Source organism: Sodiomyces alkalinus (genome assembly GCF_003711515.1).
Source record: "Sodiomyces alkalinus F11 unplaced genomic scaffold SODALscaffold_2, whole genome shotgun sequence".
NCBI lineage: Eukaryota > Fungi > Ascomycota > Sordariomycetes > Glomerellales > Plectosphaerellaceae > Sodiomyces > Sodiomyces alkalinus.
The window spans coordinates 1,678,831-1,696,655 of NW_021167080.1; the positions used below are offsets into that span (position 1 = coordinate 1,678,831).

General features: G+C 54.6%; 7 protein-coding genes across 7 annotated transcripts in view; 4 read left to right on the top strand and 3 right to left on the bottom strand.

Annotated features, from left to right (window-relative positions):
- Positions 1–1,108: 1,108 nt before the first annotated feature.
- SODALDRAFT_290507 (MFS general substrate transporter) lies at positions 1,109–3,305 on the bottom strand. The gene is made up of 3 exons (XM_028608643.1): positions 2,930–3,305; positions 2,475–2,832; positions 1,109–2,391 (listed from the first exon to the last, which is right to left on the bottom strand). Exons 1-3 carry the CDS (start codon positions 3,086–3,088, stop codon positions 1,376–1,378), a joined length of 1,533 nt encoding a protein of 510 aa, XP_028468149.1. The 5' UTR covers positions 3,089–3,305; the 3' UTR covers positions 1,109–1,375.
- Positions 3,306–3,845: 540 nt separating this feature from the next.
- SODALDRAFT_330056 (nitrilase) lies at positions 3,846–5,447 on the top strand. The gene has a single exon (XM_028611112.1). The coding sequence runs from the start codon at positions 4,043–4,045 to the stop codon at positions 5,129–5,131; it is 1,089 nt and encodes a 362-aa protein (XP_028468150.1). The 5' UTR covers positions 3,846–4,042; the 3' UTR covers positions 5,132–5,447.
- Positions 5,448–5,797: 350 nt separating this feature from the next.
- Positions 5,798–8,360, top strand: SODALDRAFT_330057 (ichthyin). The gene is made up of 7 exons (XM_028611113.1): positions 5,798–6,223; positions 6,311–6,354; positions 6,436–6,461; positions 6,562–6,652; positions 6,709–6,960; positions 7,046–7,337; positions 7,422–8,360. The coding sequence occupies exons 1-7, from the start codon at positions 6,207–6,209 to the stop codon at positions 7,906–7,908; spliced, it is 1,209 nt and encodes a 402-aa protein (XP_028468151.1). The 5' UTR covers positions 5,798–6,206; the 3' UTR covers positions 7,909–8,360.
- Positions 8,361–9,123: 763 nt separating this feature from the next.
- On the bottom strand, positions 9,124–10,719 carry SODALDRAFT_356317 (ribosomal protein S3; the record flags this gene model as incomplete). Its single annotated transcript, XM_028613897.1, has 5 exons — positions 9,124–9,889; positions 9,944–9,978; positions 10,124–10,283; positions 10,346–10,404; positions 10,666–10,719. The coding sequence occupies 5 exons, from the start codon at positions 10,717–10,719 to the stop codon at positions 9,124–9,126; spliced, it is 1,074 nt and encodes a 357-aa protein (XP_028468152.1).
- Positions 10,639–13,691, top strand: SODALDRAFT_306551 (myotubularin). Its single transcript, XM_028609043.1, has 2 exons — positions 10,639–10,825; positions 10,929–13,691. Exons 1-2 carry the CDS (start codon positions 10,811–10,813, stop codon positions 13,230–13,232), a joined length of 2,319 nt encoding a protein of 772 aa, XP_028468153.1. The 5' UTR covers positions 10,639–10,810; the 3' UTR covers positions 13,233–13,691.
- Positions 13,362–15,927, bottom strand: SODALDRAFT_330061 (phenylalanyl-tRNA synthetase). Its single transcript, XM_028611114.1, has 3 exons — positions 15,766–15,927; positions 13,811–15,544; positions 13,362–13,696 (listed from the first exon to the last, which is right to left on the bottom strand). Exons 1-3 carry the CDS (start codon positions 15,816–15,818, stop codon positions 13,651–13,653), a joined length of 1,833 nt encoding a protein of 610 aa, XP_028468154.1. The 5' UTR covers positions 15,819–15,927; the 3' UTR covers positions 13,362–13,650.
- A 1,247-nt stretch (positions 15,928–17,174) lies between these two features.
- SODALDRAFT_338179 (protein phosphatase PP2A regulatory subunit A) overlaps positions 17,175–17,825 on the top strand; it is a gene marked incomplete at both ends in the record, with an annotated part of 2,807 nt that continues 2,156 nt past the window's right edge. The window contains 3 exons of the mRNA XM_028612752.1: positions 17,175–17,240; positions 17,393–17,498; positions 17,577–17,728. Of these exons, the coding sequence (XP_028468155.1) occupies positions 17,175–17,240; positions 17,393–17,498; positions 17,577–17,728 (324 nt within the window). The remainder of the gene's footprint in view (positions 17,241–17,392; positions 17,499–17,576; positions 17,729–17,825) is intronic.

Consider the following 17,825-nt stretch of genomic DNA (forward strand, 5'->3'; position numbering starts at 1 on the left):
GAACGAGTTCCATGCTTCTTCGTAGTATGACAGCCGGCGGCCTAGCGCTACGACCCGTCGTACATTACATTAGTTTGGCAAGTTTTTATTCATCCGATACCCGGGCATTAGGCCCTCGGAGACGGCGTACGGCGCAAAAGTGGCCACCAAAAAGAGAGGCGCAGATAGGCACTTACGTGCTTGTGATCAATGCGGCCGGGAGGGTATGACGTTTCTGCTTTTTCTTCTTCTTCGTCTTGGCGTATCCGGTATTTGCACTGCTTCGTTGAATGGAGTCTGGAGCTCAAGGAGGGAGTCGTGATTTGCGGCTTTCGTGGAGAATAGGGAGTGGAGGCTACATATGCTTTGGTACAGCCAGCGAGTGGTGCTCCAAGACTTGGAGATCGTGGGACGCCAGACTCCTGGAGACCAGGCCTGACAAGACAAAGGCGCAAACCGTGCTTGGACTGTGACGAGGAATTCCACCGAGTCTGTTTTGTTGAATGGAGAGCCTCACGGGTTTGGGGGACCTTTTTGTGGTTTATATTTTTTGTCCACCGAAATAGGTAGAGACAAGTTACTTTTGCCAGAAGAATAAGGTAAGGTAGCTTGCTGATTTTGATCCATACTTTATTTGGTTCCAATCACAGGGGAAAAGTACAAAGTAATTTACGACATGGGATATTGGCTGTCTCGAATCCCATCAAGTCGATCAAATATCTAATACACCTACCTGACTGAAGCTAGGAATCTGATCTGATGTCCACCATGCGCTGTGATATCCCGTCGCTGGCCAACATGCATGAAGCACGTGGATGTACCTAACAGCCTCGGAGCTAGTTCTGGCCTCCGGGTGGGACTACCCCATGGGCCTCGCCCATCCGCTGACGTCCCCATTGGACCGCGGAGTGGACACGGGCTTCCCCGACTGACGATATGCTCCAAATGAGCACCGTGCACTCTTCGAGATGTGGAGAAGTACGAAGTGCGGAGTAAGTGTAGTCGTAGGGAGACGGAACTCCGAGTCACTCCCCAGTGCTGTTCGAGGCTTTGGTAAGAATGGAGACATCCGTAGTCGTCTGCTCCTGTATAAGTAACCACAAAACATTCAAAGACGGACAGGACGCAAGGCCGTATTAAGAATAAATTCATGTGTGCTATAGGTAGCCCGGCTGTCCTGCCAGGAGAGCTGACGATGACTTCTCTCGAAAGCTGGCGACTGTTCAAGATTTCCTGGTCTCCCTCCACTGTACCAGTACTTCGTATAAACTGAAAAAGCTACCTTACCGTACCTTACTAGCATATAACCTTTTAGGAGTGTTTTCCTCCCCCGAATCTCGTAAACCAGTTCCGATCCCCATCCAGTTTGAACACGATTCCCTGCGCATGGTTCCGCTCAAGTGACGTAGACGAAGTCTGGCCTCTTATCGCCAGCGATGTACCTCTCGTCTTGCGACATGGCCTCCCACTGGGCGTCCATCTTGCCTTCGCGGCGACGCTTGTTAGTGGTCTTGAGACAAATGTGCATCACGGCCGAGGCACAGAACAGGAAGAAGAACTGGTAACCCAGCACCACGCCATGACCTGTCCAGAAACGCGGTGCTTCCCTGACAAGGTAGATATTCGACGCGACGATGCCGTTGAGATTGGCCCATCCGACGACGAGGCCGACAACGATTCCGCGCTTAATAGGGCCTTCGGTGTTATTGACGGTCCAGGAGAGCGTATTGGGACATGTGGGATACACGCCGGCGGCGCCGAGGAATGTACCGACGTATTTAACCGAGGGAGTGTTAGAGCCAAGCATCATGGCGAAACCCGTCATGCCGACCACGGCGCAGATCATGCTCATGAGGCCTCTCTGTCGCGTCCTGTCCGCAATGTAACCCACGGCAACGGTGGTCATGGAAGCCAGGGCATAGGGAGGCACGGACAACAACTGGGCCGTGGTTCCCTGGTGTCCCATGCCACGAAGGATAGTAGGGAGGAAGAGGGAGAAGGCGTAGATCGGAGTCAGGGAGCCCGCATTCAGGCACATGTAGCCGTACGACTGCCAATCGCGCAGCGCGGCCCAGATATGGCGCCTGTCGAAGTGGTCGGCCGTCGCACCCTGTCGGTCGCTGATGATACGTCGTTGCACGCGGATACGGTCTTCCTCCGAAAGGAAGCGAGCCGTCGCGGGCCAGTTAAATACCATACGCCAGCAGAGGAGGCCGAAGAACACGGTCACGGCTCCCTCGAGGATAAAGATCCACGCCCAGCCGGCTTTGCCTCCGATACCATCCATCTTGGCAATCGCAGCAGCCAGCAGGCCTCCGAATGAACCTGCCAGCGCGGCGGCGGAGAAGAAGACGGCAATTCGGAGCCCGACCTCGGATGATTTGTACCAGTAGGACAAGTAGTAACTCACACCTGGTGTATTTTGCTTGATTAGTATTCTTTGCTGCTATATACGAGAGCAGCGCAAAAAAAGATGTGTTATATTCATGGCTTACCAGGGAAAAGGCCTGCTTCAGCAATGCCGAGGAAGAAGCGAGCTGCCAAGAGACCGTGATAGTTGGTCACCAGGCCCATCAGGGTCATGATGGTGCCCCAGATGACGACGATCGCCGTGAAGAACACGCGAGGAGTGACGCTCTTTAGCAACGCGTTGGTCGTGGGCTCGAAAGCAGCATAGCTGATGAAAAAAATGGACAGAGCCATATTGTAGTTGGCACCGGTCATGTTCAGGTCCGGCTCGAGGCCAGCCAGTCGGGCATTGCCAATATTGGTCCGATCGAGGAACGAAAGAAGGTAAAGGAGGGATAGCCATGGGATGAGCCAGAGATCAATCTTGCGGACAAGCTTGCGGTCCTAAAGGCGGTGGGTGGTGGTGTTAGTAGGCATTCGCAGACCGTATATGGCAAGCAAGACCAAGCTAGGCACGACAACGCAGGACATGGAAACGTACAATCTCAGCTCGTTCTTCGTCGCTTTTCCCTTCATCAGGGTCAGGCAGTTGGGCAAGCTGTCGGGCTCTCTCGTCGGCAACGCCAGTCACCTTACCCTCCGCGATGCTCTCGGAGGGTGTGGTACGTTCAACATCGGCGAATTTCGTTATTTCCCCCATGTCTGGGAGGTTTCCGGGCTGCTTCGACACAAGGCTTGTAGGATTTCAAGAGACCAATAGGTGGATTCTCGTGGCAGAAGTGATCTTGTCAGTCTCGATCATTGCCAAACAACGCGAGAAAGACTGGACTATTTGTAGACAACAATAAGACCATGGTGAGCTTCTGTGGACTTCAAGACGCGAACTTGAAGCTCGACCTTCTTATCTAGCTCTCGGCATCGGCCCTCACTTCTACTCCCCGGCCCTCTGATAAACCAGAATCAAGATAAAAGAGATATGGCTAGTCCCGTCTTGATACCTGGCCTACCGGGGTACTTTTGGGGAGCTCTGTCAGACACTCGGTGACAAATAAGAACAAGGAGCGGTGCCGGGGTTGTTGGCCTTGGCCTTATTAACCGCTTAGCCTCTTGCATTTAGTACCTGTTCACACCCAGGGTTCTGAGAACGAACCCGGCACTCCAACAAATCCCGTTGGAGGTACCGGGTCATTTGTGTACGTTGTAGGGTAATTAAGTGGCTCCCCTAGGTAGGTAGTCGTTATTAAGCTATGACCCAATCACAAGTCACTCGTGATAAGCTTAGATAGTGCCTCAACACGGGCTTGGCTGGACGACCTTGGCTCCGAGTCCCTGCAGGAGAGCATCTATCACGTTGCGACCTCTAAACGCCTAGCCAGATTCTCGGGACCAGAGTTGCAACAGCTCCAAGTGCGGGGTCATTCTTCATCCCCCGGCTCCACTGTCTGGTCTGTCGTCTGCAGATGAATCGGATTCCAAATTAATGACCGACGTTGCGAAATAAAGAGCAAAGAGAAAACTTGAGAGAAAACCTTATCAACCACCGCAGAGAAAGAAAGAAGAGAGAAGAGAAAAGGAGAGAGCTTACGACGAATCCTCTCAAGTCTTCATCCAACAGATTCAAGATCATACGCCCGCATTCACATTCACATTCACAATGCCTCGAAACATCAGAGTAGCCGCGTGCCACGCCGCGCCGGTCTTTCTATCAGCGCAAGACACAACCAAAAAGGCCCTCGCATTGGTGAAGGAGGCAGTTGGAAACGGTGCCAACCTCGTCATCTTTCCCGAGACTTACATCGCGGCCTTCCCTGCATGGAGCTCTGTTCGAGCCCCGACCGACAACCATGAGTTCTTCAAGCGCATGGCCCTCGAGTCCATCTACGCCGACGGCCCGGAGATCGATGCCCTCCGTCGCGAGGCCAAGAGACTAGGTGTCATGATCAGTGTCGGCTTTTCGGAGAAAGTCCGCTACAGCAGCGCCACCTTGTTCAACTCGAACATCTTCATCGACAACCACGGCGACGTCCTCGTACACCACAGGAAGCTGATGCCGACCTTTTTCGAAAAGCTGACGTGGTCGCCCGGCGACGGCCACGGGCTCAAGGTAGCGGACACCGAGTTCGGCAAGATCGGAAACCTCATCTGCGGCGAGAACACGAACCCGCTGGCCAGGTATTCCATGATGGCACAGGGCGAACAACTCCACATCTCGACCTGGCCGGCTATCTGGCCCACCCGACTCCCCGGCAAAGCTGCTGCTGCGAAAACAACCGCGGCCCCGGGCGAAGGCGACGACGTCAACGGCGCCCCGACTTCGAGCAGCGCCTGGAACAAGGCCAACTATGACAACGTCGCCGCCAACCGTACGCGGGCGGCTGCCCACTGCTTCGAGGCCAAGTGCTTCGGCGTTCTTTGTGCCGGCGTGCTCGGGCAAGATGCCATCGACGCCATCGCGTCCGGTGCCGCTGACTACGTCCGCGAGGCTCTCGAACAGTCGCAACGCGGGGCGACCATGTTCCTGGATCCCACCGGGGCTCTCCTGCCTGGGTTCGTGTTCGAGGAGGGCAACAAGGTTGATACGGAGCACTTGCAGCGCGAACAAGGCATCCTCTACGCTGATATGGACTTGGAGGACTGTATCGAGGGCAAGCAATATCACGATGTGGTGGGTGGGTATCAACGACTGGATGTCTTCAATCTGTCCGTGGATCGAACGCGCCATGATCCTGTCAACTTTGTCTAATGGCACCATCTTGACGGGCATACCAGCATGTACAAGGCTAGTACCAGTATCTGGCGTGACTGGCGTGACTGGCATGACTGGCGACAAGATGAGCAGAGGCACTGGCATGTTTTCGAGTTTCGAGGGGGCTTAAATGTAATTCGTTAGCAACTAGACTGTGATACACGTGAGGCGCGATGCTGACTAACACAGTCGGGACGTGAATCAGTTGGTACGAAGGTAAAAGCCTAATTATGGGTCCTTCGTACATTTATTAGGTAAGGTACTAAATTTAGGTAGGTATCCGTAAAAAGCCCAAATACGAACGTAAAGCCACTTCGGAGGGTTCCTTTGTGGCTTGACACGGAGATGAGATACGGAGACGAATAGGAAGCGTTCAAAGCTGTAAACCCTGGACCTTAGATATTGACTGTGGTTGGTGAGGTGGCTGGAAGTGTGGGGCCGGCCCCTGGAAATCCTAATAACATTGGGTGCCAGTTTGCACACCCGCACTGTACCTTTGTACGGAGTCTCCGTGTTACGTACTCGTATGGCCAGGGGTCAAGGACTGAAACTGGGGGGCCAGCCACGGAGCCACTGGGTTTCTAGATCACGCTACGTAGCGCTTCTGTCCCCATACACCAATTACTGCGTTTGTGGTCGAAACATCTTCATTTCCCTCCGCCATCCTCCACCTCTGAAAACCCCCCTCGATAAGAGCCGGTTGCCTTTCTTGGACGCCCTCTGCGACTTGCCGATTGTTCCGACATTGAGCTCTCTTCCTCGGCGGCGCTTCGAATCTTAAACTTGCAAACGATTTTCGACTTGTTTGCACTCCGTATTCATATCCGAACGAAACCGATTTGGTCGCCAATTGAGAATCCATGATTCCGTTTTGACGACGGTCCTTCTCCCTCTCGCTCTCGCTATCCGCCCACACATCATACTCTCGCCTGGCGCGAGCCTCGCCGAGTCCTCTACGACCACAACACTCGCTCTGCCACCAATCTACGAGGCCTCCATAATCGCGCACCCCCAACTCAAACTCCCACCGTCACTTTCGCGCAGTCCTGGCTGTGCTGTTCTTTCGTCCGTCATGATGCTCGAGGAGAAGTACGTTGCGATATGCGGAGGAATCTTGGGTATTTTTTTTTTTGACATACAAAAGATCCAGAAAGCTGATGAACGCTTCTTCAATAGATACATCGGCCTGGCGCTGGCCATGTCATCCAGTTTAGCTATCGGTATGTTGCCCCTTTCCTGTTGCCTGTTGCCTGTTGCCTGTTTACTGTTAGAATGGCTGCTAATCTGGGTTGAACTCACAGGTGTGAGCTTCGTGATCACCAAAAAGGTACACTACACCGTCGGCCGTCGCGATTCGCCCACCTCGCCCCTCGCCTCGGTCCCTCGTTCGTAATCGGCGTCCCATCCACTAATCGCTTTCACCGCAGGGTCTGCTGCATGCGGAAGAACGTCACGGGTTTGAAGGTGACGGCTTTGTGTATCTAAAGAGCCCCATCTGGTGGGCCGGCATCGCAACACGTATGCGCGCATGATTTCTTCCATGACCCCGACGATATGCTGACAACCAGGGATAGTGGTCGTTGGGGAGATATGCAACTTTGCGGCGTATGCTTTTGCGCCAGCGATTCTCGTAACACCATTAGGTGCGCTCTCGGTTTTGATCGGCGCCGTGCTTGGATCATACTTTCTCAACGAGCATTTGGGCACGTTGGGCAGACTCGGAAGTGCCATCTGCCTCATCGGTGCCGTCATCATCGTGCTCCACGCACCCCCCGACGAGGAAATCGAGACGATCGACCAGATCTTGCACTACGCCATTCAGCCAGGTGCGTTTCCTTTGCCACGATCATCCCCCAGCCGTGGACATGGGCTACGGAGGAGCTGACTTTTTTTCTTTTCTTCTTTTGCCAGGTTTTCTCCTTTACATGACCGTTGTTACCATCTTCGCCGTCGTCATGATCTACAAAATTGCCCCTCTCCACGGGAGGAAGAACGCCCTGATCTACTTGTCGATCTGCTCGACGGTGGGATCGATATCTGTCATGTCGGTCAAGGCGTTCGGTATCGCCCTGAAGCTCACGATGGCTGGGAATAACCAGTTCTCGCACCCTTCCACCTATGTTTTCATGATCTTGACCACGGTCTGCATCTTGACACAGATGAACTATTTCAACAAGGCTCTCGCGCACTTCCCCACCAACATGTCAGTGTACCTAACTAACGTCGGATATGTTCTCGTGGACGGAGACCACCTGGCGGATTTCTAACTAACTGGGTTTTCGTGCAGTGTCAATCCCCTCTACTACGTGACATTCACCACAGCAACGCTGTGTGCGTCCTTCATCCTCTTCAGCGGATTCAACACCACCGACGTCGTCACCACCTTGTCTCTCCTCTGTGGCTTCTTGGTCACGTTCACCGGAGTCTACCTTCTAAATCTCTCGCGGTCAGATCCGTACGGCCATAAAATGATTTCTGGCCAAGGAGGCCCCGACGCCACAGGGACGGACATGGTATCCAGCATCCAAACGCGTCTGAGCTTGCAAGCAAGGCGCAGCACCGACCCCAGGCACAGCATGAGCAGCCACCACGGAGACACCACCGGCCTCATGAGAGCGTACGATGAAGAAGCCGGTGCCGAGTTCGGGCTGACAGATCTTGCCGAGGATAGCGATGAAGATAGCACGGGTCGCCCGAACGGCCGAGCAAACGGAAAGTCAAAATCCCATGAGGAGGGCATCGAGATGCAGACACGCCGCTCGCACGACAGGTAACCCGTTTCCTCGCTCCTGTGGGCCTTACGCCCTTCTCGCTTCCTTGTTCTGGGTCGGGCAGGGGGGATTTCGGGTGGTTGGCTGTCTTTCTCAATGGCGCTCGCTATCCTTTCTCCCACGAAGGTCCGATTTGACGTTTGCATGTTTTCCGGGAAGAGATCATTGGAAGATCAAACCGCGGGTCTCTGGCTGAGCGGCGCAGGGTTGAATTTCACGAGACACATGCCTTGCAAGGGATTCTGGGGGAGGTTCAACGATTGTCGGCCCCAGGCCTGGGAACTTTAACGAGGGGAAAAGATGCAGGGATCTATTTCGTCTGGTTACTCTCCCGACTTGGCATTATATATAACCACGGACTCGGTGTTTGGCGTGTAATGGGGGAGGCTTGATTCATCAGAAACCATTTGGTTTTACTGCTCTTTTCTCTTTCTGCTTTTGCTTCTGCTTCTGCTTCTTTTTTCTTCTTCTTTTTTCTTCTTCTTTTCTTCTTCTTTTCTTCTTCTTTTTTTTCTTTTTTTCTTTTTTTCCTTTTTTTCCTTTTTTTCCTTTTTTTCCTTTTTTTCTTCCTTGCCTTGCACATAGCGCTTCGGAAGCGAAGAGGCTTGCTCTGTACGATTAGACACGATGCGAAGCAGTACCCGAGAAAGGAAACACTGCCCGGGCTTCACCCACTTGCAGAGGGTGTTGCGAAGCGGACTCGCCTGTGGGAAAAGGGGTCACGATACCTTTTGTCTGTTTTTTTTGGAGAAGCCTGCATAGCCGGCTGCGGGCAATAATTAGACAGTACATGTGTTGTCAGTTGAGTTGCAGTTAAAGAGATAATCCCGACAAGACACGATTGCCAGAGCTCTTTGCCTTGGCATTGAGGACTCTCATGGGAAAGGCAGGTGTGCCAGTAAGCACAGATCATATCTGACTCCATAACTGGGGGCCGCATGATATACGAGGGACCAAAACAAGCAAATTGGGTGTCCACGTCCGTCGTTGCTCTCATATATGGTTTGTGTATCATTACAAGCCAGACCGCAACCAAGACGTTCCCAAAAACTCCCTCTACCGCAAGGGAGATGCAAATGAGATCAAGACGCCATTTGTGGTAGTAAAGCCAGCCCACTCCCCCAAGGACCCTTTTTGTTTGCTCTCTGCTTGTCAAAGTTCTTCTCCTCCCCTCCTCCCTCCTTCCCCAGTAACAACAAAGTCGGAAAGCCGCATCTCTTAAGCCTCCGGCTCAGCGGGCGCCTCCTCCTCAGCGGCACCCTCCTGCTCCAACCGTTGCTGCTCAGCCTGGGCCTGGGCCTGGGCGGCCTTGGCACCGTAATCCTGGCTCATGGGCTGGATGACGGTCTGCTCCTCCTTGGGCTCGAGGATGGTGACGGCATCGGGGAGGCTCTTCTGGAGGCCGGACTTGCCGTCGGGGTCGGAACCGCGCATGATCTTGACCTTGATGCCGAGGACGCCCTGGCGGAGGAGGACGTGGCGGGTGGCGGAGTCGATGAACTCCTTGGCGGGCTGGCCGGAGTGGATCATGAAGCCGTCGGTGAACTTCATGCTCTTGGCGCGGGCGGCGCGGAGCTTGCCGGAGACGACGACCTCGCAGCCCTTGGCGCCGGACTCCATGATGAAGCGGAGGACACCGTAGCAGGCACGGCGGACGGCAAGGCCGTTGAGGAGCTTGTAGCGGAGGGACTCGCACTGGGCGACGGCGGAGAGACCGCGGCTCTGGACCTTGGCGGCGTACAGCGAGACGCTGTTTTCGGGGAACTTGAAGCGCTTCTGGATGAGCGAGGTGAGCTCGCGGATGCGGCGGCCCTGCTCGCCGAGGACCTCCTGGGTGTGGGTGGCGCGGATGATGATGTCGGTCACTGTCGGGGTGACGCGGACCTCGACGCCAGAGTAGCCCTCCTCAGCCAGCTCGCGCTGAAAGAACTCGTTGAGCTCGGCATAGAAGACGCCGTCGGCGACGAACTTTCTGCGCTTGGAGCTATATCGCGGGGAAAACGAAAACACATAGCTACGTTAGCCTACACATTCGAACAACAGGATAAGTGCATTTTTGTCGGGCTGGTATTTCTGTGGGTTGGGCAGAGGAACATGTGTGAATCCTGCGGGAAAGGTGGCCCCGGGAGGGAAAAAGTTCGCGACCAAATGGATGGTGATCGGTTTGCGGGGGGGCTTGAAGAGAGAGAACTCGAGAGTCGTAGAGGAAGATCCTTACATCTGAGTGCCTGGAACAGCCATCTTGACTTATTTGTCCGAAAACTCGACGTCGATCGGGAGAGATGGGCGATTGGAGGGGCGTGAAGTGTCGAGAGGGCGAGGTGATGTCGTCGTCGGTCGCTGGGTGTTGGGAGAGGCTGCAGCTCGGCTCAGAATTCCTTGTGTGGGTTGAGAAAATCGCCTGTGCCCTAGGGACAACTTTCTATGGTGGTCTGTGCACCGGGAATTTTGCTGGTCGAACTTTTCTTGGCGAATGGGGCCCGGGTATAGGCATAACAACTACAGTATGTAACCAGCCGACTAACGAAATGCTCTATCGAAGTAATGCGGGAAAGACAATCATGGGATCATGAGGAGTAGAGGCACTTCTCATGCCGTATTACCTAATAAGGTACCTTAGGTATTGACCTCTTCTACCTGCCTTACCTAAGGTAAGGTAGGTAAGGTAGACTGGACATAAGGTAAGGTATATGGAGCACGGAGTAGCCCGCTGCCCCGCGAAAGTACGAAGTAAACACAGCCCATCAGCTGCCACCATACGATGATCGATTTACCCTCCCGCTGCGACTGAGGACGTGGGCTATAGACCTCCATATTCAGATACAACAGAGATAGCGACAGCCAACAGCCAACAGCGTTTCTCCTCATCTTACAGCTTACAGCCTAAAGGCGCGCACTGGCCGTCATGGAGGCCAGGAAGGTATGTCTGTTTGTCTGTCTCTGCAGCCAGCTAGCAAATGCGGAATCATCGGAGTCTCGGGCTTTCTTTGGGTGTTTGTGTTTGTAACCCACTTCCTCCTTAGGTCTTCGACGACGTGCAATGTATTAATGGCGGCATCATCTCGAACGGTACCCTGCGCCTGACCGATTTCCACCTTGTCTTCTCCTGTCCGCCTCCAGAGCCAAAGGACGAGTCTCTTCCTACCTCCACGACCCCTCCGAGGGCTCGCGAATCATGGATCACATATCCCATCATATCACTCTGCACCCTCCGTCCTACCCCTGCTACTTCAGGCATTCCAAGCTCGATACGATTACGCTGTCGCGACTATGTGTTCGTGTGCTTCAACTTCGGCGATGACAAGGCAGCGCGTGAAGCTTTCGACTTCATCAGGAATAGAACATGCAGACTAGGAACTGTCCAGAATCTATACGCCTTCACTCACAGGCCTTCAAAAGCAGAGCAGGCCATCAACGGCTGGGAGCATTACGATCCCAAAGCAGAGTTCCGCAGGCAGGGCATCAGTGAAAAATTACCGGACAAGGGATGGCGCATCACCTGGATCAATAAGGACTATTCTTTTTGCGATACCTACCCGGCCATGCTGGTTGTTCCCTCGACGATTTCCGACAACGTGCTGAAGTACGCCAAAGACTACCGCTCAAGGTGTCGAATCCCCGTCTTGACCTACCTGCACCCGGTCAACAACTGTACCATCACTCGAAGTGCCCAGCCTCTGTCTGGCATCACTCGGAAGAACAATATCCAAGACGAGAAGCTAGTGGCAGCCTCTTTTTCAGCTTCACCGTCCTACTCCGACCATGATGACCACCTACCACCTCCGCCAAGCGATATCGACGCTGTCGAGGCGCAGCTGACCACCTCGGAGAAGTTCGAAGACAGCTTCCTCGCTGGCACACCCCACATGTACGATGAGAAGACCGGCAAGAGGCTCATTTTTGGCGCCCAGCAGCGCAATCTCATCGTCGACGCGCGACCGACCGTCAACGCCATAGTCAACCAAGTGCAAGGCATGGGATCGGAGCCCATGGACCGTTATCCCGCCGCCAAGAAGATCTTTCTTAACATCGACAACATCCACGTCATGAGAAACTCACTCAACAGGGTCGTCGAGGCCATCAAGGACGCCGACATCTCCCCGCTGCCGCCGAACCGAGATCTACTGGCCTCCAGCGGCTGGCTCAAGCACACGAGGGCTGTCCTGCAAGGGGCAAGCCTTATCACCAGGCAGGTCGGCATTTACCACTCTCACGTGCTCATTCACTGCTCCGACGGCTGGGATCGAACCAGTCAGCTCAGTGCCCTGAGCCAGATCATGCTTGACCCTTACTTCCGCACAATCGAAGGCTTCGTTAATCTCGTCGAAAAAGACTGGCTTTCCTTCGGGCACATGTTCCGGCTGCGGTCCGGTCATCTGAGCCACGAGAGCTGCTTCGTCGTCCAACGGGACGCCATGGCAGGATCTACCATCCAACCGGGCGAGAACGACGGCCGCGCCGACGCCTTCCAGAATGCCATTGCGAATGCCAAGCGCTTCTTCAATCAGAGCAAAGACGACCCCGCCGATCTGGACGTGGCCGCCGAAGGTGCGACAGGGTCGATTGCCAACGATGAAGCTACCGTCCCCAAGATGGTCAGCCCCGTCTTCCACCAATTTCTCGATTGTGCGTATCAGCTCATCCGGCAATTCCCCAACCGCTTCGAGTACAACGAGCGTTTCCTTCGGCGCCTGCTTTATCACCTCCACTCTTGTCAGTACGGCACGTTTCTTTATAACTCGGAGAAGCAGCGTCATGATGCGCAAGCCGTGCAGAAAACCTCCTCGGTCTGGGACTACTTCCTTGCCAGGAGGGCCGAATTCACCAACAAGGACTACGACCCCGTCATCGACGACCACGTCCCGGGCCGCGAGAGGATCATGTTCCCTAAGCTGGACGGCATCCGTTGGTGGCATCAGGTCTTCAACCGGACCGATGAGGAGATGAATAGCCACCTCAACGCTGCAGAGGCGGCCGAGCTGTCCATAGCCTCGGCGATGGCCAATCTCGGCTCGGATGGCCCGCGTGGCCGGAGCCGAGCGGGGACGCCGACGTACCACATCACCGATGCGAGGCCGCCCGGTCTGCCTGCCAGCCAATCGGTTGTCGCGGCTGTCGAGACGGCCCACGAGACGCTCACCCCCGACAACGCGAGGACGTTACATCGGAGCGCGTCAGCCGACAATACGAGCGCCTTTGCGGCTCTGCGTAGGGGGGTGAACATGTTGAGCAGTATGGGTGGTCGGGGCAGCTCTCCCGGCCCGGAAGAAGCGAGAGTTCCCGCGCGTGCTGAACAGGAACTCCGTCCCCTTAACGTTGCGGAGTGACGATTGTTGCTGTATACGGGTAGATTAATCAAGTGGGATGGAAACCAGCGTATTTGGGACAGCGGTGAGGCGAAAAAGGACATGGCGTACCGGATAGATGATTTGTCATTACCAGCGTTGTGATACGAGGGAACGTTCGCAAAGTCGAATATCTCGTGGAAGTGAGACACGGATCCGTGGGTTTTCCTCTGTTCTCTACTAGCGATAAACTACAACGACCGACAATGGTGGTTTGTTTATAATCGTTGATCATCCATGGATTCATTGTCTTTGGGAAGTGTTGTAACAGAAGCTCTAACCTGTCTGACACGCATCTTCTATAAAGTTCGGACCCGTCATGATCATCATCACCCTAGCGTTTTGTCTCCTTCCTCTTTATTGGGTTTTTTTCTTTCTTTTCCTTTTTCCTTTTCTTTCTCTATAAGAAGACCTCGAGATTGATCTCGAGCGTACTCACGGGGTATCTAGGAAACATAAACGAGTCAGTTTCAAAGCTCAAACGCAGATTTTGCCTAACGTTTGTAACAGGATTCGGAGACAGAAGGAGAAAGAGTAGACGGAGTGGTTAGGATACGTACTTCAGATCGAACTTCTCGAGGACGGTGGGATGCAAAATGCCAAACTCGCCGATGCGAACCTCCTTCCCGTCAAGGCGGAGGAAGACGCCGGCAGCGTGGCCGGCGAAGAAAGTGGGCTCGTCAATCTCCTCGATCCAGTAGCCATCCTGCTTGGTATGCTCCTGGGTGACGGTGAAGTTGACACCCTTGGCGGGGGTGAGCCCCTCGTCGTGGGCGAGGAAGGCGGTGCGGAGCATGAGGAGGACACGGTCCAGGAGGCCGTGGACCATCTCGAAGCCGGAGGACTTGCCGCACCAGGCGGCGGCGAAGTGGCGCTCGTTGCGAGCCCTGCGCTCGAGGGACTCGTCTTTCAGGACGACGTCGGCCACCTCGAAGATCTTGATGGGGACCGAGTGGCCCTTGTTCTCACGGATGGTCTTGAGCAGGCCGGGGAGCAGGGTGGTGCGGGCGACCTGGTACTCGGCCGTCTTGGGGTTGGCGAGACGGACGGCGGTGGTGCCGTCGTCGGAGCGGTTGAGCCAGGCGAAGTTCTCCTCGTGGCTGCACAGGATGAGGGGCATGACCTCGCTCCAGCCGGCCATGGCAGCCTCGACGCGGATGATGTCGGCGAGCTTGTTGAGCATGAGCGGGGCGCCGATGGTGGCGCTCTTGTTGGGCGAGGAGCGCGGTAAGTTGTTGTAGCCGTGACAGATGGCGAGGTCTTCCATAACGTCGCACTGATGCAGGACGTCGGCGCGGGTGACGGGGATGGACACCTCGAGCAGGTTGCTGTCCTTGGGAGAGGGCTTGGCGACATAGGCCATCTTGGTGAGGAGCCGGCAGAGGACCTCGGGTGACTCGTTGAGGCCCGTGCAGGCGTTGAGGTAGTCGATCTCGACGTCGATCGTCCGAGGACGGAGGGTCGGGGTGACTCTGGACATGCTGTTGTGTTCCGAGACGATCTGAACGGGCTCGACAGTGAAGGGCTCAGCGCAGTACTGCGAGAACATTGTGACCATCATGTCGCAGACGATCTGCAGCTTGGTCGTGTCGGTGGCGGTCATCTCGATGAAAACGTTCTTTGTGTCGACAGAGATCTTGGAGTGCTCTCCGTTGATGATGGGGGGCAGCGAGCAGACGACGCGATTCTTGTCGTAGATGACTGGGAAGACGGGCGAATCGCGGATGATGTGCAAGTACTTGCCGAGATGCTTGTCCCCCTCGTAGAAGCGCATCAGCTCCTCGCCGTCCATCTCCTTGGTCTGATTCAGCGGGGTGAACTTGATGTCCTTGGGAGGCAGGGCTTCGTAGGTGAAGGGGCCTTGTATAGTGTCGAGGTCGTGGGTGCCGATGGCGACTAGGGTCCGTTGCCTGGCGAGGTTCATGTGCAGCTTGTCTTGTAGGGAGATGAAGGAGTTATAGCTCTCCGGAGTAAATTTGACGTTCCTGAGAATGGCGCCTGCCACAAGTGGTCGGATTCGCGCGGTCTCGGGAGATACGGTGATGACCTGGGTCTCGGGGTCCTTGGGGGCCACCACGGTGTAGTTTGGAAGTGCCGTCTTTTCCCTGAAGATGTTGAGCATAAGCGCAATACCCTCGAAGCACAGCATATCATAGCGGTTGGCGGGGATTTCGATCTTGAGCTCGGGCGGCGCCTGGACGCCGTCAACCACGGGACGGTCGTCATTTTCGGTATCCTCGTCGAGCTCGATGCCGAACTCGAAGCAGAGATCTTCAAATTCCTCGGTCGTGAAGCTGTATGAAGGGAAATCAGAGGAAGATACACAAGTCAGCAGAGTGTAGATATTGGAATAGGGGGTTGGCGGGTTGGTGTTGGTTATGGCTGGCAAGACAATCGCATCTTTTCGCTCAAGAAGGCGGGGAGGAGGGGCGTGTTGGCATCGCATCCCATGGTGGGGGGTTAGTGGAATAGAGGAGTCTTTCTCCCTTCTTTGTGGTGGTGGGACGACACTTACGTTTGACCGAGGGCCTTGAACAGATCGTACTTGTTGACGGCGATGGTGGGCATCTTGACAACTGAACCGATCGACTGTTGCCGAAACCGCCTAGACGTTGTGTGGGTGCACTTACTTCCCTGTCGTGAAAGTACGATTAGGCGGGATGTGGTTGTTTGCTTTTTGGCCTGAGTCACAATAGGTATGTACTTTCGTACTCCTCAAAATTCCAAAATGTCCAGTCCAGCTAGCGGTAGCCGTACTTACGTCGGCCTGCCGAAACCCGGAGTGGATGGTTGATGGTGGGGCAATGGGATTTCAGGAACTTCCGTACCTCTTACCCCACTACCTTACCTTAACCTTATGCTTTCTTCAAGAGTCAACATGGTAGCGTCCCAACTCGGTACACTGTGCGACAATTGGTTTCTGTCGAATAGAAACACGGAGTAGGTACTTGGTGGTCGTCTCAACTACCGTATCTTACCGTATATTAAGGTAGGTACGTCAGTACCGAAAATAGGGCAAAATCGACTTGGAGTCAAGGAATGCCGTCCACAGCGGCAATCAGGACTAAGAGCCTGAGAACAGTGCTGCCGCAAATTCAACGTCATTTGAATCCCCAAACATGTTCGCGCCAGGGAATCTGACCATTCTCTGTGCGAAAGACGGACGAATCTTGAAGCTCATAGACACTTGCGTGATTAGCTGGCGGTGGTGGTCACGTGGCCGCCCACAATAGAAAGTGGCCCGCGCCCACCGGCAAGGTGGGACCGATGCCTGAATCTTGAGCCTTGTCTGCATGTACAATCTTAATTCTGTACCTTCCCTAGGCACGTATTGTGCCATTTGTACCAAGTCACCCAGCGGATGAGCGACTTTGAGCTCCCCTCGCAGATATTTGACTGCTGCTCCTATTCATTCCCCCCCTCTACCCAATCTCTCCTAACATCATCACCAGCCTCGCGCCTGCACCTGCCCTTTTCCACTTGCTGACCCTGCCTACAGCAAAACCTGAATAATTATCCGGCACGGTCAGCCCCTTATTGCATATTCCTTCTTCTATCTCCCCTCTCTATCCAACAATCAACCTCTCTACCTTACCCTTTTTCTTTCTGATAGCACATACAGACAGAGTCGAGGAGATTTACCGTCGTCTACTCCCGTAGGTAGTTACCCAACTGCCAACTGACTACCTTATTCCCACTGTATCTCTACCTTCATTCCCAAATTCATCCTCCTTGTCCCCCAGGCCCCACACAAAACATTACCCACAACCGCCGCCGCACCGACCCTCGTTGCATCACTCTGCACGCGATCTAACCCCGATCGCTGGCTTGACCACTCTGACCGCCAAAGACAAAGTACTTTTCCCTCGTCCGACTCCGTCCCGTTACTTTTTCGACGTGTGCTCCGTTCCCTCGTCGCTCGTCATGGCAGAACAGACGAACGTCAGCCAGGAGCTTTATCCTATCGCTGTGCTCATCGACGAGCTCAAGGTGCGTCCACCACCTTCCCCCCCCCCCCTTCTCTCCCCTCCATTCCCCTCCCTTTTCTCCCTAGTCCTCCTCCTGGTCTGTTCCGTTCCGCCTACGTCAAAACGCCTTTCTCGCAACGGAGCTGGCACTCAACTAATCTCCTGTGTCGACAGCACGATGATGTTCTCCTTCGCCTCAATGCCATTCACCGCCTCTCCACCATTGCTCTCGCCCTGGGCCCCGAGCGCACACGCGACGAGCTTATCCCGTTTCTGGACGGTCAGTGCTCCTCTGCTCCCTTTTGCACCAGGCCATATACGCGCTTCGAGAATTATAGCTGAAACCAAAGCCTTCTAGAATCCGTCGAGGACGAGGATGAAGTGCTTGTAGCCCTCAGCGAGGAGCTCGGCAACTTCGTTGAATATGTCGGAGGGCCTCAGTGGGGTCACGTCCTCCTGTCGCCTCTGGAGAACCTCGCCGCGATAGAGGAACCCGTCGTGCGCGACAAGGTAAATAATAGAAAGAAGAGCAACTTGCAACCATTCATTCGTCCTCTTTTTTTTTTTTTTTTTTTCTCTGACTTCCCATCTCTCCGCTCGTTACAGG

Bases quoted from the DNA above. Each gene is read 5' to 3' on its own strand.
- SODALDRAFT_330057 (XM_028611113.1), top strand. The intron at 6,462-6,561 runs GTACACTACACC...CTTTCACCGCAG, and splicing joins GCTTCGTGATCACCAAAAAG to GGTCTGCTGCATGCGGAAGA. The intron at 6,961-7,045 runs GTGCGTTTCCTT...TTCTTTTGCCAG, and splicing joins GCACTACGCCATTCAGCCAG to GTTTTCTCCTTTACATGACC.
- SODALDRAFT_330056 (XM_028611112.1), top strand. From the start codon at position 4,043: ATGCCTCGAAACATCAGAGTAGCCGCGTGCCACGCCGCGCCGGTCTTT.
- SODALDRAFT_330061 (XM_028611114.1), bottom strand. From the start codon at position 15,818: ATGCCCACCATCGCCGTCAACAAGTACGATCTGTTCAAGGCCCTCGGT. The intron at 15,545-15,765 runs GTAAGTGTCGTC...CCCTTCATACAG, and splicing joins TTCAAGGCCCTCGGTCAAAC to CTTCACGACCGAGGAATTTG. The intron at 13,697-13,810 runs GTACGTATCCTA...TATGTTTCCTAG, and splicing joins CTCGAGAAGTTCGATCTGAA to ATACCCCGTGAGTACGCTCG.
- SODALDRAFT_290507 (XM_028608643.1), bottom strand. From the start codon at position 3,088: ATGGGGGAAATAACGAAATTCGCCGATGTTGAACGTACCACACCCTCC. The intron at 2,833-2,929 runs GTACGTTTCCAT...CACCGCCTTTAG, and splicing joins ACGAAGAACGAGCTGAGATT to GACCGCAAGCTTGTCCGCAA. The intron at 2,392-2,474 runs GTAAGCCATGAA...AAAATACACCAG, and splicing joins TGAAGCAGGCCTTTTCCCTG to GTGTGAGTTACTACTTGTCC.